Raw genomic sequence first — 15,239 nt, 5'->3', positions numbered from 1 at the left:
TGTGTTCCTGGCCTGATTGTACAAGAAATTACACTAAAAACAATAAACAATAAAAAAGTGTCAAAGTGTTAAAAGACTTATTGAATCATCCTTGTATTATCTGTTAGCATAATATATATATATATATATATATATATATATATATATATATATATATATATATATATATATATATATATAAATGAAATTTCTTGCTCTCTTCCCACTATTTGTCCAGAGTTTAAGCATACTAGCGCTACTAAGGGGTGTGGATGAACATTACAGCCACATCACAACCTGGTGACTGGCCTGTGACTGTTACAACAGAATGGATGAAAAAGGGTAAAAAGTGTTAGAAAGTGGCTCTTTGGAAAATTAAAACCAAACCATGAGAAAAATATTACACCCCTATTTTATAGGCTTTTAATAATGTATAATGTTAGCTCTGTGTGTGTGTGTGTGTGTATATACACTGGCAGCCAAAAGTTTGGAATAATGAAGAGATTTTGCTGTTTTGGAATGAAATTGCTACTTTAATTTAGCAAAGTGGCATTCAACTGATCACAAAGTATTGTCAGGACATTACTGATGTAAAAAAACAGCACCATCACTATTTGAAAACAAGTATTTTTGATCAAATCTAGACAGGCCCTTTTTCTAGCAGCCATCACTCCAACACCTTATCCTTGAGTAATCATGCTAAATTGCTAATTGGTACTAGAAAATCACTTCCCATTATATCAAACACAGTTGAAAGCTATTTGGATTGTTAAATGAAGCTTAACATTGTGTTTGTGTTTGTTTTTGAGTTACCATAGTATGCAATAGACTGGCATGTCTTAAGGTCAATATTAGGTCAAAAATGGCAAACAAAGAAACAGCTTTCTCTAGAAACTCATCAGTCAATCATTGTATTGAGGAATAAAGGCTATACAATGCTATAAATTGCTAAAAAAAATAATAATAATAATAATCCATACAAAGGTTTACTCTTGAATACTTTTCTCATATATTCTTTATAATGTGTTCAAATGCCATTTACTGTTATAATTTTTCTACATTTAATTATAGGCTATACTTCACTAATTCCATTCATTGTTATCTGTCAACCTTTCTGCAACGTTTATGAAAAATAATCAACTATATGATAATGACAAATAATGAAAATGTTAACAAAACCTAAATATAACCATTAGAGAACGTTTTGTATAAGTTAATTTAAGGTTGCCACACAAAAACTTCCCTGGAATATTCCGTGAACGTTAGATTATGGTTTTTAAAAAACAGAACCTAAAGAGAGAAAAAACGGGAACAATATGCTAACGTTACAGGAACGTTCTGTGTTTGCTGGGTCTAAATGTTACAGATTTGATTCCCTCAACATCAATGCTCCATACTCCCCAGTAGGTGGCGGGAATAAACCAACCGCAACAAAGAATTCAAGAAGAAGAGCTGTCACCGAGGAGAGTCGAGCCGGTTGTGTCGCTCTCGTCTATTTTTCTTTCGTTTTACAGGTATGCCTTTCACAAATAATGTGCAAATCATATCATATTAACTATGTAAATGTATGAAAGGGTGTAACGGATTTAATTGCAACACAAATTGGAAATATGCCGATTGTTTTCATTAAATGCCGATTCCCTGTTGTTCTTAAGTGTTCAAATTGAATCACTGAAGACTCATTTTTCACAAATATTTGTAAAGTTTTAGCCTATTAAGTTCATTGTAATGTCAGGACGTGTTTATAAACTCCTTATTTACCATGTTGTCGCGTTTTATCGGTTGCATTATTTGGTATTCAAATGCTTCTCAGTTTATCGCGCGCCTCATGTCACGAGATGCTGAACGTTTAATAGTCTACAAATGTGTTCAGTATTGTGTAATATAACGTTCCTGTAACGTTAGCACATGGTTCCTTTTTGTTTTTGGGAACCAATTGCTAACGCTCTGGGAACGTTCCCTGTAAGTTCTATTTTTAAAACCATTAACATTCCCAGAACGTTGCAGGGAGGCTTTTGTGTGACAACCTTAAAATAACTTGTACAGAACGTTGTCTAGTGGTTATTTTTAGGTTGCATTTTCCATTTTTATTATCATCTATTTGATTATTTTTCATTAACATACATTGCAGAGAGGTCGATAAACAACAATGACTGAAAGCAGTACAGCATACATTTTATAAAGTAGAAAAACAGATCACAGAACATGCGGTTTGAACACATTAAAATGAACAGATGAGAAAAGCATACAAGAAACCAAGTTAATATCTTAATATCTAATAGGCTATACCTGCCTGCATCTGATCCAATGCAAATTATATCTTAAATACAATTGTAAATAAAAATATAATAATAATAAGAATTTAAATATAAACCATGACTTGTATTTAGTTTAACCACTGATAATCATTCAGCAGCCGATTTTATATCTGAAATCTGCACATCCCTACAATGCAAACATCCTACACCAGTTCCTGTTTGTTAAGAAAGCCGAGCGAGTTATAGCTATTGTATATCAAACAGTATCCACCTCTGACATCTTTTTGACATGGAGTGCCATTTGAAATTTTCCTGGTCAGTGGCAATTGTGTGGAATCTTAAATATTTCTTATATTATGTCATACATTTTTCAAAAACACGCTGATGCTACGCTAATCACTAGTACGCAAGCAACAGCGAGAGAGGAGCAGGTAATTTTATTTATAAGAAGTTTTTGCTCCTGCATTCCAATCTACATCTTGATGATCATGCATCGTGTTTTTATGAGCTGAATGGGAGACTAAACATTATTAATGTGTGACGAGACTCATGCTGCGTTTGCAGTCGATTATTTAGCCCTTTTCGGAAAATCGCACCTGCAAAATCCTAAAACGTTATTTCCAGGTTTAATGTATATTTTGAATTTATGCTTTCTCTTTTTATCGTTTAATGTCATTTTGATTGTGACTATGGTTTAAGGAGGGTGTGCCTGTATGCTGGGTTAGAAATCTCAAGGATTAATAGTGGAGTTTCCCTTATTAGATTACGTGTTGTTCTGAAAGCATGAATGTTGGCTGTTATCCGCGCAGCCTGACTGAATCAAAGCGGGTGCGTTTACTCATGCGAATCACCGAAAGTGAAATGCTGCCGGCTCGTGATGCACGAATGGCTTGCACGCGCTGCACGAGTCTGTTGGGTATACTGTGGTCTCGTCACATTTTAACTTTTTGTTTAGCCTCCCATTCAGCTGATGCATGATCATAAGGAAAGATTACATCAAGATGTCGATTGGGATGCTGGTGCAGAATTTCATATAAATAAAATAGTCTACTCCTCTCTCGCCGTTGCTGGCGTGCCAGTGATTAGCCCTATTCCAGGGGTCTGTAATAAGCTATCTTAATATGTGCGCTCTTTTTAGCCACAGAAATTCACATTCTTGCACAGTTTATAAATGAACGTCATCCTGCTGTGTTGCCAGTTTAGCGACAGTTTATTTGACCCCCTTAGCGAGTAAAAGAACCATCTAGCGACAATTTTATCATCTTTTGTAGTCTGCTTTAGCAACATTCTTCCACATCTGGCAACACAAAAAACATCAGCTCAGTCATGAATGATCTGTTCTTGCGCCCCCCTGTGTTTCAATTAATATGATTGACCTGAATGCCATCAGGAGTTGGATTTACATTATGTGTAAATGGATGTTCTATAAATCGAATTGCTGACGTGTTGTTGGTATTTTTTGCAACGATATAACGATATTCTGACGTGCATGCTCAGCCTACAGCGATAGAAGATCATTGAGAATTTATCTAGTGGGGCGAGAGAGAATGAATATGAACCCCTGATCTATAAAAAAGTGTAGAGATAAGTGATAAGAACAGATGATGTGTTACTGTCAAAAAGTCATTGTGACACAGTAACACTGACAGAAGTGTTACACACTGATGTTTCAGCAGCAAACCACAGATATGTTAAAAAGTAAGATACATTACATTTTATCTCCAAAAAAAGCTTCATGTGAGGCATTATAAGGCATATAGATCCATGTTTAAAAATGAATAATAAAAAAAACATCCCCAACACTACACTGCTGCCTACACCAGGTTGCTATCGCTAGGATCATTTTGTACTTTGTCATTGTTCAATAATGCAGTTTAATTCGCAAAACAATATAAATAAAAATTAAATGAATAAATAGAAATCTCTCCACTGTCTGAATGTTTGACCACTTCAATTAGTGATAGATAAATGATTAGTAGTTAAATACTAATTGTTAAATCATTAGTTAAATTAAAAAAAAAAACAGATGTTTCTACATCTTTAAAGAATTGCCGTAGCTCTTTAGGCCAATTCATTTACATATGCCTATAGTTTGGACAGAGCTAATATAAAACAAGGTATTAAGACAACAAAATTTAATTATAAACTCATGATCAAGCACAGCTTCAACGATGGTAATTCCCGACGGCAAGGCATACAAGCTGTCAACGTTTATAAAAGAAATGACAATCCATCCATAAATGTCAGTCTTTGTTTGGCAGAGGAACTTAACATGTTCTTTACCCGCTTTGACACAGAGAACAACAGTAATGGAACATTATGGCCTGCACTGTCACTCGACCAACATGAATCGTTAATATTTGATACAGACGATGTCAGAAGAGTTTTGCACCATGTAAATGTGAGAAAAGCGGCTGGTCCTGATGGTATTCCTGGGCGTGTACTTCGGGAATGCGCCGACCAGCTATCAGAGGTGTTTACCAGCATCTTTAACCTCTCGTTGAACTGTGCTGTTGTTCCTAAGTGTCTTAAAACAACAACAATTGTGCCCATCCCCAAACAACAAAAGGTGAGCTACTTGAATGATTATCGACCAATTGCACTTACGTCTTTAATATCAAAGTGCTTTGAGAAGTTCATTCTGACGCACATCAAAAGTATCATTCCAGACACTCTAGATCAGGGGTCACCAACACGGTGCCCGCGGGCACCAGGTCGCCCCCAAAGACCACATGAGTCGCCCGCAGGCCTGTTCTAAAAATAGCACAACTCAGCTGTGTATAAAATTTTATTTTATTCTGTTGCTATTTATTTATTTTTTATTCACACTTGCATTTATATAGATTTAAAAAATGAAAATATCTTAAAAATATGTTTCTTATACATGAAGTTTAGATAAGTTTAGGTGAACTCTGACGTACTCCAGTTCGGTCAGTATTGTGCGTGTGACAATACAGTGCTCGTGGAGAGTAGGATAAGCTAGAGGGCGCAGCGAAGATTGGTGCTGAACGTAGTTTCTTACCCCAAAAACATGGCAGAAAAAGAAAGAAAACGTATCACTTTCACAAGCGAATGGGAGTCGGGAGTTCTTTTACGACTGTGAAAGAAACCTGCGTGTGTCTTATATGCGGAGCTGACTGTGGCAACGGCAAAGCGGCACAATGTGGAGAGACACTTACGAATCACAAAAACTACTAACTACCCACCGGAGCCGCGACTACGGGCAGAAAAAGCCCTTGAGCTAAAGACAGCTTTGGGTAAGCAACAAGCTTTTTCACAAGGCCGGCGTAAAAAGTCACAAAAAGCAACCGAAGCCTCTTTTAGAGCTACGCATTTCCTGATCAAGAAGAAGAAGGCTTTTTCAGATGGAGAAGTTGTCAAAGAAGCAATGATGATAATTGCTAACACTGTACTTAAAGACGAGAAATATGGAAGCGTATGTAATCGCCACTCTCTCCGACGTCCAACTGGGGGCATCTACGATGGCTAGACGAGTGTCAGCTTTGTCCAGTAACTTGGTTGATCAGCTGGACCGGATCTGGCGAGGTGCAGGTGGTTTAGCATCCAGTGCGACGAAGTCCGTGGACAGCATAGCGCAGCTGATGGTTTTATCCGGATGGTGTTTGAGGATTTCTCCACAAGAGAAGAACTCCTGACACTACTGCCCATAAAGACAACTACGAGGGAGTTGACATTTATAACACAGTGAAGGAGTTTTTCGTGCAGAAAAAGGTACCATTGGAAAAGCTGGTAGCGGTGACCACATATAGGGCTCCTGCTATGATTGGCCGACATGCAGGTTTCATCGCCACTGTAAAGGTGACCCAGACTTCCCAAAATTTCTGCATTACCACTGCATCATTCACCAGCAGGCATTGTGTGCCAAAGTGATCGGCTCTGGGCACGTGATGACTCCGCTATGAAAATCATAAACAATATCCGGCTCCAAAGCAAAACAGCACAGGATTTTCAAAGTGCTATTGGAGGAGATGGCAGCTGAATATGGTGACCTGCTACTACACACAGAAATCAGATGGCTCAGCAGAGGACCGAGTTTTACTTCGTTTTTGTCACTTTTGGGTGAAATCAAAGAGTTCATGCAGTCCAAAGGCAAAGATGTCTCACTGCTAGAGGACACAGAGTGGACACTTGACATTGCATTTTTGACGGACATTACTGGGAAACTAAACCAATTAAACTGCGAGCTGCAAGGTAAAGGCAAGACTGTTGTTAATATGATAAGTGCTTTAAATGCATTTAAAGCCAAAATGAACATTTTCTCTGTGGATCTACAGAGAAAAAAGGTGCTGCACTTTCCCTCTGTGCAGTCAGTGCTGAAAGACAAAGCTTCTGCATCTGATACATTTGACAAAGTTGCAGACAAGTACTATGAAGTCATAAACAGACTTGTGCAAGAGTTTGAGAATAGGTTTTGTGACCTAGATCAGCTTGAGCCATGTGTATCATTCATTTCCAATCCTTTCATGAATGTGGACACAACAAGCTTTACTGAGCAACTAAGTACAACGTTCAACTTGGATGCTGGACAGGTGGAGATTGAAATCATAACATTGCAAAATGACCTCCACCTCAAAGCCTACCAGGCTGCACCAAACTTTTGGTGCCTTGTTGACACAGAGAAGTACAGTGGTTTGTGTGTGTACAGCAGCTATGAAGGTTGCCAGCCTGTTTGGTTCTACCTATCTATGTGAATCAGCATTTTCTGACATGAACTTCATCAAGAACAAACACAGAACACGCCTCACTGATGCACATCTGAAAAAGTTACTCACAGTTGCAGTGTCAAGTTACACACCAGATTACAATACAATGGTAAACAGCATGCAATGCCAGTCTTCCCACTAACAAAGAAAATTATACCAGATGTCAGTGGCAACATGTCAGTGCCATGGCAAAGTTTAATTAAAATATTGAAGAATTGTTCAATTTAAAATGTGTGTTCATGACATGTAACAGTTATTATTTTATTAAAAATACAGCAGATTTGGTCATTAGTTCAAAATGTGACAAGATTTATTTAAAAATATTTAAGATTTTTCACTACATTACAGACATTACAATGTACATAATTGATAACTTTTTGAAACATGGTGCAACATAGTTCATGATTTGTTTAAAAGGTTTGTCAGTGGCTAGTGAAAATGGGACATTTTTCCTAAGAAATGTAATGTAAGTGATCATCTGAACATTTTACAATTACTGAGATAAATAGAAATAAAGTGCTGAATATTGATATCTGTTTCCCACCTTGTCATTGTTGGTAATTATTGTGAGAAATCATTAACGTGATCAGAGTCTTTACATTATTAATAATGTATAAGGCAAACTAAGCATATTTGTTATTTCAGAAGAGTGTATCAAACTGGTAGCCCTTCGTATGACTCAGTACCCATGAAGTAGCTTTCAGTATCAAAAAGGTTGGTGACCCCTGCTCTAGATCAACATCAGTCTGCTTACCGGGAGAATAGATCAACAGAGGATGCAATCAACCTTGTTTTGCATACCGCCTTGAGTCACCTGGATAAGTCGGAACACATATGTCAGAATGATGTTTGTTGATTTTAGCTCGGCCTTTAACATGGTAATTCCCAAAGCACTTGTGTCTAAATTACATAATTTTGGACTTCCTAACCAACTGCTCCCAGAATATCAGACTAGGAAAGTATACTTCAAGTCTTGCCCTCAATACTGGTGTTCCACAAGGATGTGTGCTGAGTGCCCTGTTTTATGCACACTTCACTCATGACTGCCTACCCACTCATGTAACAAACACTATTGTAAAATTTGCAGATGGTATAACAATCTTTGGCTTGATTACGAACAATGATGAGTGTGCTTACAGGGATGAACTACAAAATCTGACAGCATGGTGTTACAACACTAATCTCATCCTTAACACCAAGAAGACAAAAGAGATTGTGGGGGATTTTAGGAAGACAAGGAAAATTGAGTCCTGTGTTTTTAAACGGAGTGGCTGTGGAGAGAGTCACCTGTTTTAAATTCTTGGGGTTGAACATTACAGAGTATTTTTATTGGACTACACACACCTCCACTGTCATTGGAAAGGCACAACAGCGTCTTAATTTTCAGAGAAAATTAAAGAAAGCAAGTTTGCATCAGAAACTGTACGTTTGGTGTGGCAGTTGTACAAGAGAGGAGCAGAGGGCTCTGAAACGAGTTACCAAAATGGCACAAAATATCGTCGGCACACAGTTGAGGACATTTATTTGTCCAGATGTCAGAGCAGAACCTCCAAAATTATTAGGGATCCCACTCACCCTGCATGATCTCCTCCCTTCAGGTAGGAGATAAAGGACAATCTACTCTCATACCTCAAGACTGAAACTTTTTGCTAGAGCCGTACAACTTTTGAACACTTCCTGACTGGTCTCCATCTGTAAATTATATTTGTAATTCCACTACATATTTTAAATAGAATTAAAATATTTTTTTACCCTTTTAATCTGTATTAATCTGCATGCACTTTTTTTTAATATTTATTGTTGATCCTGTTTTCTTATGTAAATGTTTGAGAATGTGGGATACCAACAACATTTCGCTGCAAAGCAGTACAATGACAATAAAGTCTTTAACTTAAAATATGTAAATTTGATGTAATGACGACATTTAGCTACTTTTAGCAACATTTCAGCAAGCCTTTGGTGACATCCCATGAGAAATAGTTGCAACACTGTCTGGGAATGAATCACTGATATTCGTATCACTTTCTTCAATAATTACTTCTAAATGTGAGATTAAATATAAATGTTATTGATTTAATAATATTTGATATTAATACATATAATCGAAAAGAAGTTTAACTGGGAAGTTTTTGTTTATTGACTACAAATGAAGAGAAACAGAGATGTCGGCACTAAACTGTACAGTGGTAAGAAATGAATTAATGTTCGCTGTGCTTATGCATGTGTTTTGGGAAACGGAAAAACAAGGCTCAGTTTTCAGTGTGGCATTGACATACAGCAGGGTTACAGAAATTATGTATTAGTCTTGATAAGTGTGTTGTGGCTGATTTGAATTATATATATATATATATATATATATATATATATATATATATATATATATATATATATATAATTCATTATAATAAATAATTAATCCATTGATGGCTTGTCTGTTTAATGAAGTTGCCGTTGCAGCATGGTTGCGAAAAGGTTCTGCAAATGTTAGGGGAAACATTGTGCACAACTTAAATCAAACATTCTATTTCTGCAAAGAAAAAAGTCCTGGAAAACGAAAAACGTACCTTAAATTTCTGTTCTGGGAACCAAAAATTGTTAGTTGGGAGACGCGTGATGCGTCCCAATTCTCCTACTTGTACTATGCCCTTTATTTGTGCACTCTACTCTTTACTGTGTAGCAAAAGAGTTTGCACATTTTGGGACTATCGCGTCATAAAATCGTGTCTTGAAACCAGAGTCGCATTGTTACTTGCATCCTGCCACCGCACACTGACCTGTCAATCATCCTATTAGTTATTATTACATGCATGTTCCTCTTTTAATTTTTCCTATCATTCATTCATTGTTCTTCATTTAAGATACCTTACAATGCTTCCTACCGTATTGGAGAAGAAACAGCGCATCATTGAAGGACTGTCGTGGGGTGTTCTGTTTGGAGAGCTCCGGATGTTTTGGTATTATGGTGCATGTAGTAATGCAGCAAATGCAAACCAAACCTATCTCTTTTCATAACATTAACTCTATCCAATGTGTGATGTTCAAAATGTGTTGCAGATCAATTATAACGCAGATTACAGTTATATTTAAAGTAAAATATCTGATCTTATGATTCATCATCAGTTAAAGTAAAAATCAAGGATAATCTACTTTACGTGAATGGTATACCAGTCAGAAAGCAAAAACACTTGAATGACATTGTGATCACTTTATGTATTTATTTTTGTCACATACTGTTTATACCATTACAACAGTCCAATGAATGAGAATCTGACCTCTGCTATTTCAGTGATACAATAAATTAAAAAAATAAAATGAAAACAGACAACTGTTAATTTGTGTTCATTTGGTTCATTTTCTGTTTGTGATAACCCTGTTTTTAATCAATAGGTGCTGACACTTTTCCTTGAAGATTATATTTGAGATAGAAGCTCGAACATCCACAATAAGCAGTACAAATACAGTTGATGGATATAAAAGGATCCATGATGGTAGGATAAGGATTATTAATCTCTTATACCCTTTACTGATCACTGTAAATGGAGCCGCTACATCATTCGTAAGTTAAAGAGCAGATCATTATCCGACAGTGAGAACAAACTATTTTCTCTTAACAGTGTTTAAACAAAATTGCGTTTCTTTTAATGTTGTTTTATGTTGTAAAAACACGATTAAGCGATGATGCACTGTCGGTCCCAATGCCATGTTTGTAGTTTTTCACGTATGACAATTGTAGTTCTGAAGTGACTGTTCAAACTCCTCTTCCATTGAGCTTTTAAGGCTAAATACAAAGATATTGCATAATCATTTCTAATAGTTCAGTTTGCGCAGTTAGACCAGTTTCATACACAAACATGCAACCTCAGTATCACTTTTAATTGTGCCATTTTCATTTGATTAAAGTTTTAATGAATTAATTTATTTACACACCATTTGATGATCAAATTGAGATGAACTGTTGATATGGAATTCAGAAAAGAAAACAGGTATCATATCGGCAGTGAGGAATTGTGGGCAATATTGGCTGAAAATGTGTTCAGGAACCCACACTTCGGAAATCTACCGGAGGTAGTAGACCATCTGGGCAACTTTGGGACGCTCATTTCCACATACTATGATTTGGGACACGCTAATTCAAATCTCGGATACTATTTAGCATGGATAGGGTCTGGATTGTGATGCAGGGAGGGACTTTGGGCCAGAGCTTCGCAATGTGCACATATAGTTAGTGCAGCACGTGCAGACTATTTAAATCGCAGCACTTGTGGTTTGATAATTCGTCACTGTCATATCATGATTTCTATTTTATTTTGATTATTTGTTCAGCCCAAATAGTATGCCAATCTCAACTATTACAATAATTTTTTATTCAATTTTTTTTTTTTTTTCCCATTAAAAATAATTTTGATGGTCTATTATTCTAGTTATATATATTAACATATAAAATACTTTTTTTTTCTGCAGTATCAGGGTAATAAGAAAGTGTGTACACTGCTAAAACCATGGTATGGAATATTTTATCAAGTTGCCACCAGGGCTAGGCGATAGGATGATGTAATCGGATATTGACGATATCTGACAAATACCCCGATGCTGATTGCGACCCTCATTGACGGATGATGATCGACAACATAGGGAAATTACATTTACATTTACATTTATGCATTTATTATGCAATTACAAAACCAAAGGGCTGAAAAGTTGCCAAATACACTCATTGAGCACTTAATTAATAACACCTGTACACCTATTATTCATGCAATTATCTATTTAGCCAATTATGTGGCAGCAGTGCGATCCATACAATCATGCATATATGAGTCAGGAGCTTTATTTAAAGAGATGGTTCACCCAAAAATACAAATTATGGACCTACAGTTAATGTCAGACGTTTACAGACACCTTAGCCAAATACATTTAAACTTAGTTTTTCATAATTCCTGACATTTAATCATAGAAAACATTCCCTGTCTTAGGTCAGTTAGGATCACTACTTTATTTTAAGAATGTGAAATGTCCATATAATAGTCGAGTAATATAATATTTCTTTCATCACATGTTAGTATTTGGTAGCATTGCCTTTAAATTGTTTAACTTGGGTCAAACATTTTGGTTAGCCTTCCACAAGCTTCTCACAATAAGTTGCTGGAATTTTGGCCCATTCCCCCAGACAGAACTGGTGTAACTGAGTCAGGTTTGTAGGCCTCCTTGCTTGCACAATTTTTTTTTTATTGAATTGAGATCATGGCTTTGTGATGGCCACTCCAATACCTTGAATTTGTTGTCCGTAAGCCATTTTGCTACAATTTTGGAGTTATGCTTGGGGTCATTGTCCATTTGGAAGACACATTTGCAATCAAGCTTTAACTTCCTGGCTGATGTCTGGAGATGTTGCTTTAAGATATCCACATAATTTTCCTTCCTCATGATGCCATCTATTTTGTGAAGTGCACCAGTCCCTCCTGCAGCAAAGCACCCCTACAACATGATGCTTCATGCTTGAGATGGTGTTCTTCAGCTTGCAAGCCTCACCCTTTTTCCTCCAAACATAACAATGGTGATTATGGTGTTTATACTTGCATACTATTATTTGTACAGATGAACTTGGTACCTTCAGGCATTTGGAAATTGCTCTCAAGGATGAACCAGACTTTTTTTTCTTAGGCCTTGGCTGATTTCTTTTGATTTTCCCATGATGTCTAGCAATGATAGTTTGAAGGTAGGCCAGAAACAAACTGGCTTTGTCTAAAGGCATGACATCATTTTCTGGAATTTTCCAAGCTGCTTAAAGGCACAGTTAACTTTGTGTATGTAAACTTCTGACCCGCTGGAATTGTGATAAAGTAAATTCAATGTGAAACAATCTGTCTGTAAACAGTTTTTGGAAAAATTGCTCGGGTCATGCCTTTTGGCAGCTATTCTCTTGCCATTCTTATGGATCTGAAGAGCTGAGAAATGTTTCTAAAAATCTTAATTTATGTTTGGGAGAAGAAAGGAAGTCATACACATCTCAGTTTGCATGAGGTTTTAAATGATGAGAGAATTTTCATTTTTGGGTGAACTATTCCTTTAATGTTCACATCAACCATCAGAGTGGGGAAAAATATGATCTCAGTGATTTCGACTGATGACAGTTGGTGCCAGGTGGGCTGGCTTGAGTATTTCTGTAACTGCTGTTCTCCTGGGATTTTTACATACAACAGTTTCTAGAGTTTATTCAGAATGTTGCCAAAAACAAAAAACATTCAGTGAGCGTCAGGTCTGCGGACGGAAACACCTTGTTGATGAAAGAGGTCAATAGAGAATGACCAGACTGGTTTGAGCTGACAGAAAAGTAGTGGTCTACCTCAAGTGTCTATATGTTGTGCATTCTGAGATGCTATTCCGCTCCCTACAATTGTACGGTGGGTTTATCTGAGTTACCGTTGCCTTTCTGTCAGCTCGAACCAGTCTGATCATTATCTGTTGACCTTACTCATCAACAAGGTGTTTCTGTCCGCAGAACTGCCACTCACTGAATGTATTTTGTTTTTGAACATCCCAGGAGATCAGCAGTTACAGAAATACACAAACCAGCCCATCTGGCACCAACAATCAAAAGTACCGAAAAGGAAGAATTGGAACTCATACATAGGGACATCCCTACTTTAAATATTTTTACCAGGATCTATATGTAAATGAGGCTAGTGATTCAATTATAAATGCTGGAATATCCCATCATGCTACAGGTGAAGTAAGAAGAATAAGGTGGCATGTAAAGAGGAGCAACTCCAAGCAAAACACTGAAGCCCACCACATACTATTGGGGAAAAAATTATGTCTGTTAAAGAGGAGAGTGAAGACTTCAGTTATCCAGAGCCATGGATAATTACATATGAAGATACTGAGGAACAAAGAGGTTGGTGTCCAGTCTTGATACTTTATAATGTCTGTTGAGGAACATTAAGGTAAAGCTTCACACAGTTCACTAGATATGGCAGCTGTAGTTAGAAAATCATAGAAGCATAAAATTACAGTTAAATACCAGAAGGTTAAGAAATAACCTTCACCATATCAAAGATAAAAATATAAGCCTTTGCTGCTTACTGCCATTAAAGTAGGGTTTAATTGTATTTCTTGTTTTACATTTGTCTCAATTTACTCTGTTTGTTTTAGATTTGATGGAGGTAAAAGAGGAAAGTCAAGGGCTGAAGGACTTCGAGGAGATACATCAGTGTGATATATCTGATAATCTCAGAACTGATGAAAAATCCAGTTGCTCACAGACCGAAAATGATTTCTCACAGAAAAGCTCTCAAAAAGACCAAAATTATTGTGCCTGCTCTGAGTGTGGAAAGAGTTTCACAAAGAGACAATACCTTAGGTGTCACATGAGAATTCACACTGGAGAGAAGAAGTCTTTCATCTGCCATCAGTGTGGAAAGAGTTTCACACTAAAAGGAAGTCTTGATAAGCACCTGATAATTCACACTGGAGAGAAGCCTTTCACATGCCCTCAATGTGGAAAGAGTTTCACACAAAAAGGAAGCCTTAATAGGCACCTGAGTCTTCACTCTGGACAGAAGCCTTTTACATGCCATCAATGTGGAAAGAGATTCACACAAGAAGTAAACCTTAAGAGTCACATGAGAATTCATACTGGAGACAGGCCTTTCACATGTCTACAGTGTGGAAAGAGTTTCATCCAAGCAAGCCATCTCACAACTCATCTGCAATTTCACTCTGGATTAAGGCCATTTAACTGTGATCAATGTGGCAAAACATTTGTACTGGCATCATATCTAAAAGCACACCTTACAATTCATACAAATGAGAAGACTTATGTGTGTTCTTTGTGTGGAAAGAGTTTCATTAGTCAAGGAAACCTGAAAACCCACGAGAGAGTGCATACTGGAGAGAAGCCACACCACTGCATATCATGTGGGAAGAGTTTCACACGGTCAATTAGTTTACGAATGCATTTAGAAAAGCTTTGTCCAATGCTGTCAAAGTGAGCACAGTTTATCTTTAAGGTCATCACTCTGTTTTATGCAACACAACTCTGTTTTAATGTAACATCTTGACAGCCTGATAACAGTTGGAGTTAAATCATAAAATGTATGATATATATATATATATATATATATATATATATATATATATATATATATATATATATATGATTATAATCAAGTCAAGTCAAGTGGTTTTTATTGTCGTTCAACCATATACAGTTAGTACAGTACACAGCAAAATGAGACAAAGTTCCTCCAGGACCATGGTGCTACATAAAACAACATAG

The 15,239-nt window shown here is 36.7% G+C and overlaps 1 protein-coding gene across 2 annotated transcripts; it reads left to right on the top strand.

The window, feature by feature from the left end:
* The first annotated feature begins 1,419 nt into the window (after positions 1–1,419).
* Positions 1,420–15,017, top strand: LOC127644563 (gastrula zinc finger protein XlCGF8.2DB-like). 2 transcript variants are annotated; one of them, XM_052127789.1, is made up of 4 exons: positions 1,442–1,493; positions 4,535–4,806; positions 13,687–13,856; positions 14,114–15,017. In XM_052127789.1, exons 3-4 carry the CDS (start codon positions 13,775–13,777, stop codon positions 14,950–14,952), a joined length of 921 nt encoding a protein of 306 aa, XP_051983749.1. In that variant the 5' UTR covers positions 1,442–1,493; positions 4,535–4,806; positions 13,687–13,774; the 3' UTR covers positions 14,953–15,017. The 2 variants fall into 2 exon arrangements, 1 of the variants encoding a protein (XP_051983749.1); XR_007970681.1 differs by lacking the exons at positions 13,687–13,856; positions 14,114–15,017 and adding an exon at positions 9,820–10,204 and having other exon boundaries at positions 1,420–1,493; positions 4,607–4,806.
* Positions 15,018–15,239: the final 222 nt, after the last annotated feature.

Source organism: Xyrauchen texanus, chromosome 6 (genome assembly GCF_025860055.1).
Source record: "Xyrauchen texanus isolate HMW12.3.18 chromosome 6, RBS_HiC_50CHRs, whole genome shotgun sequence".
NCBI lineage: Eukaryota > Metazoa > Chordata > Actinopteri > Cypriniformes > Catostomidae > Xyrauchen > Xyrauchen texanus.
This window is presented reverse-complemented; position numbering and strand designations above follow the sequence as displayed.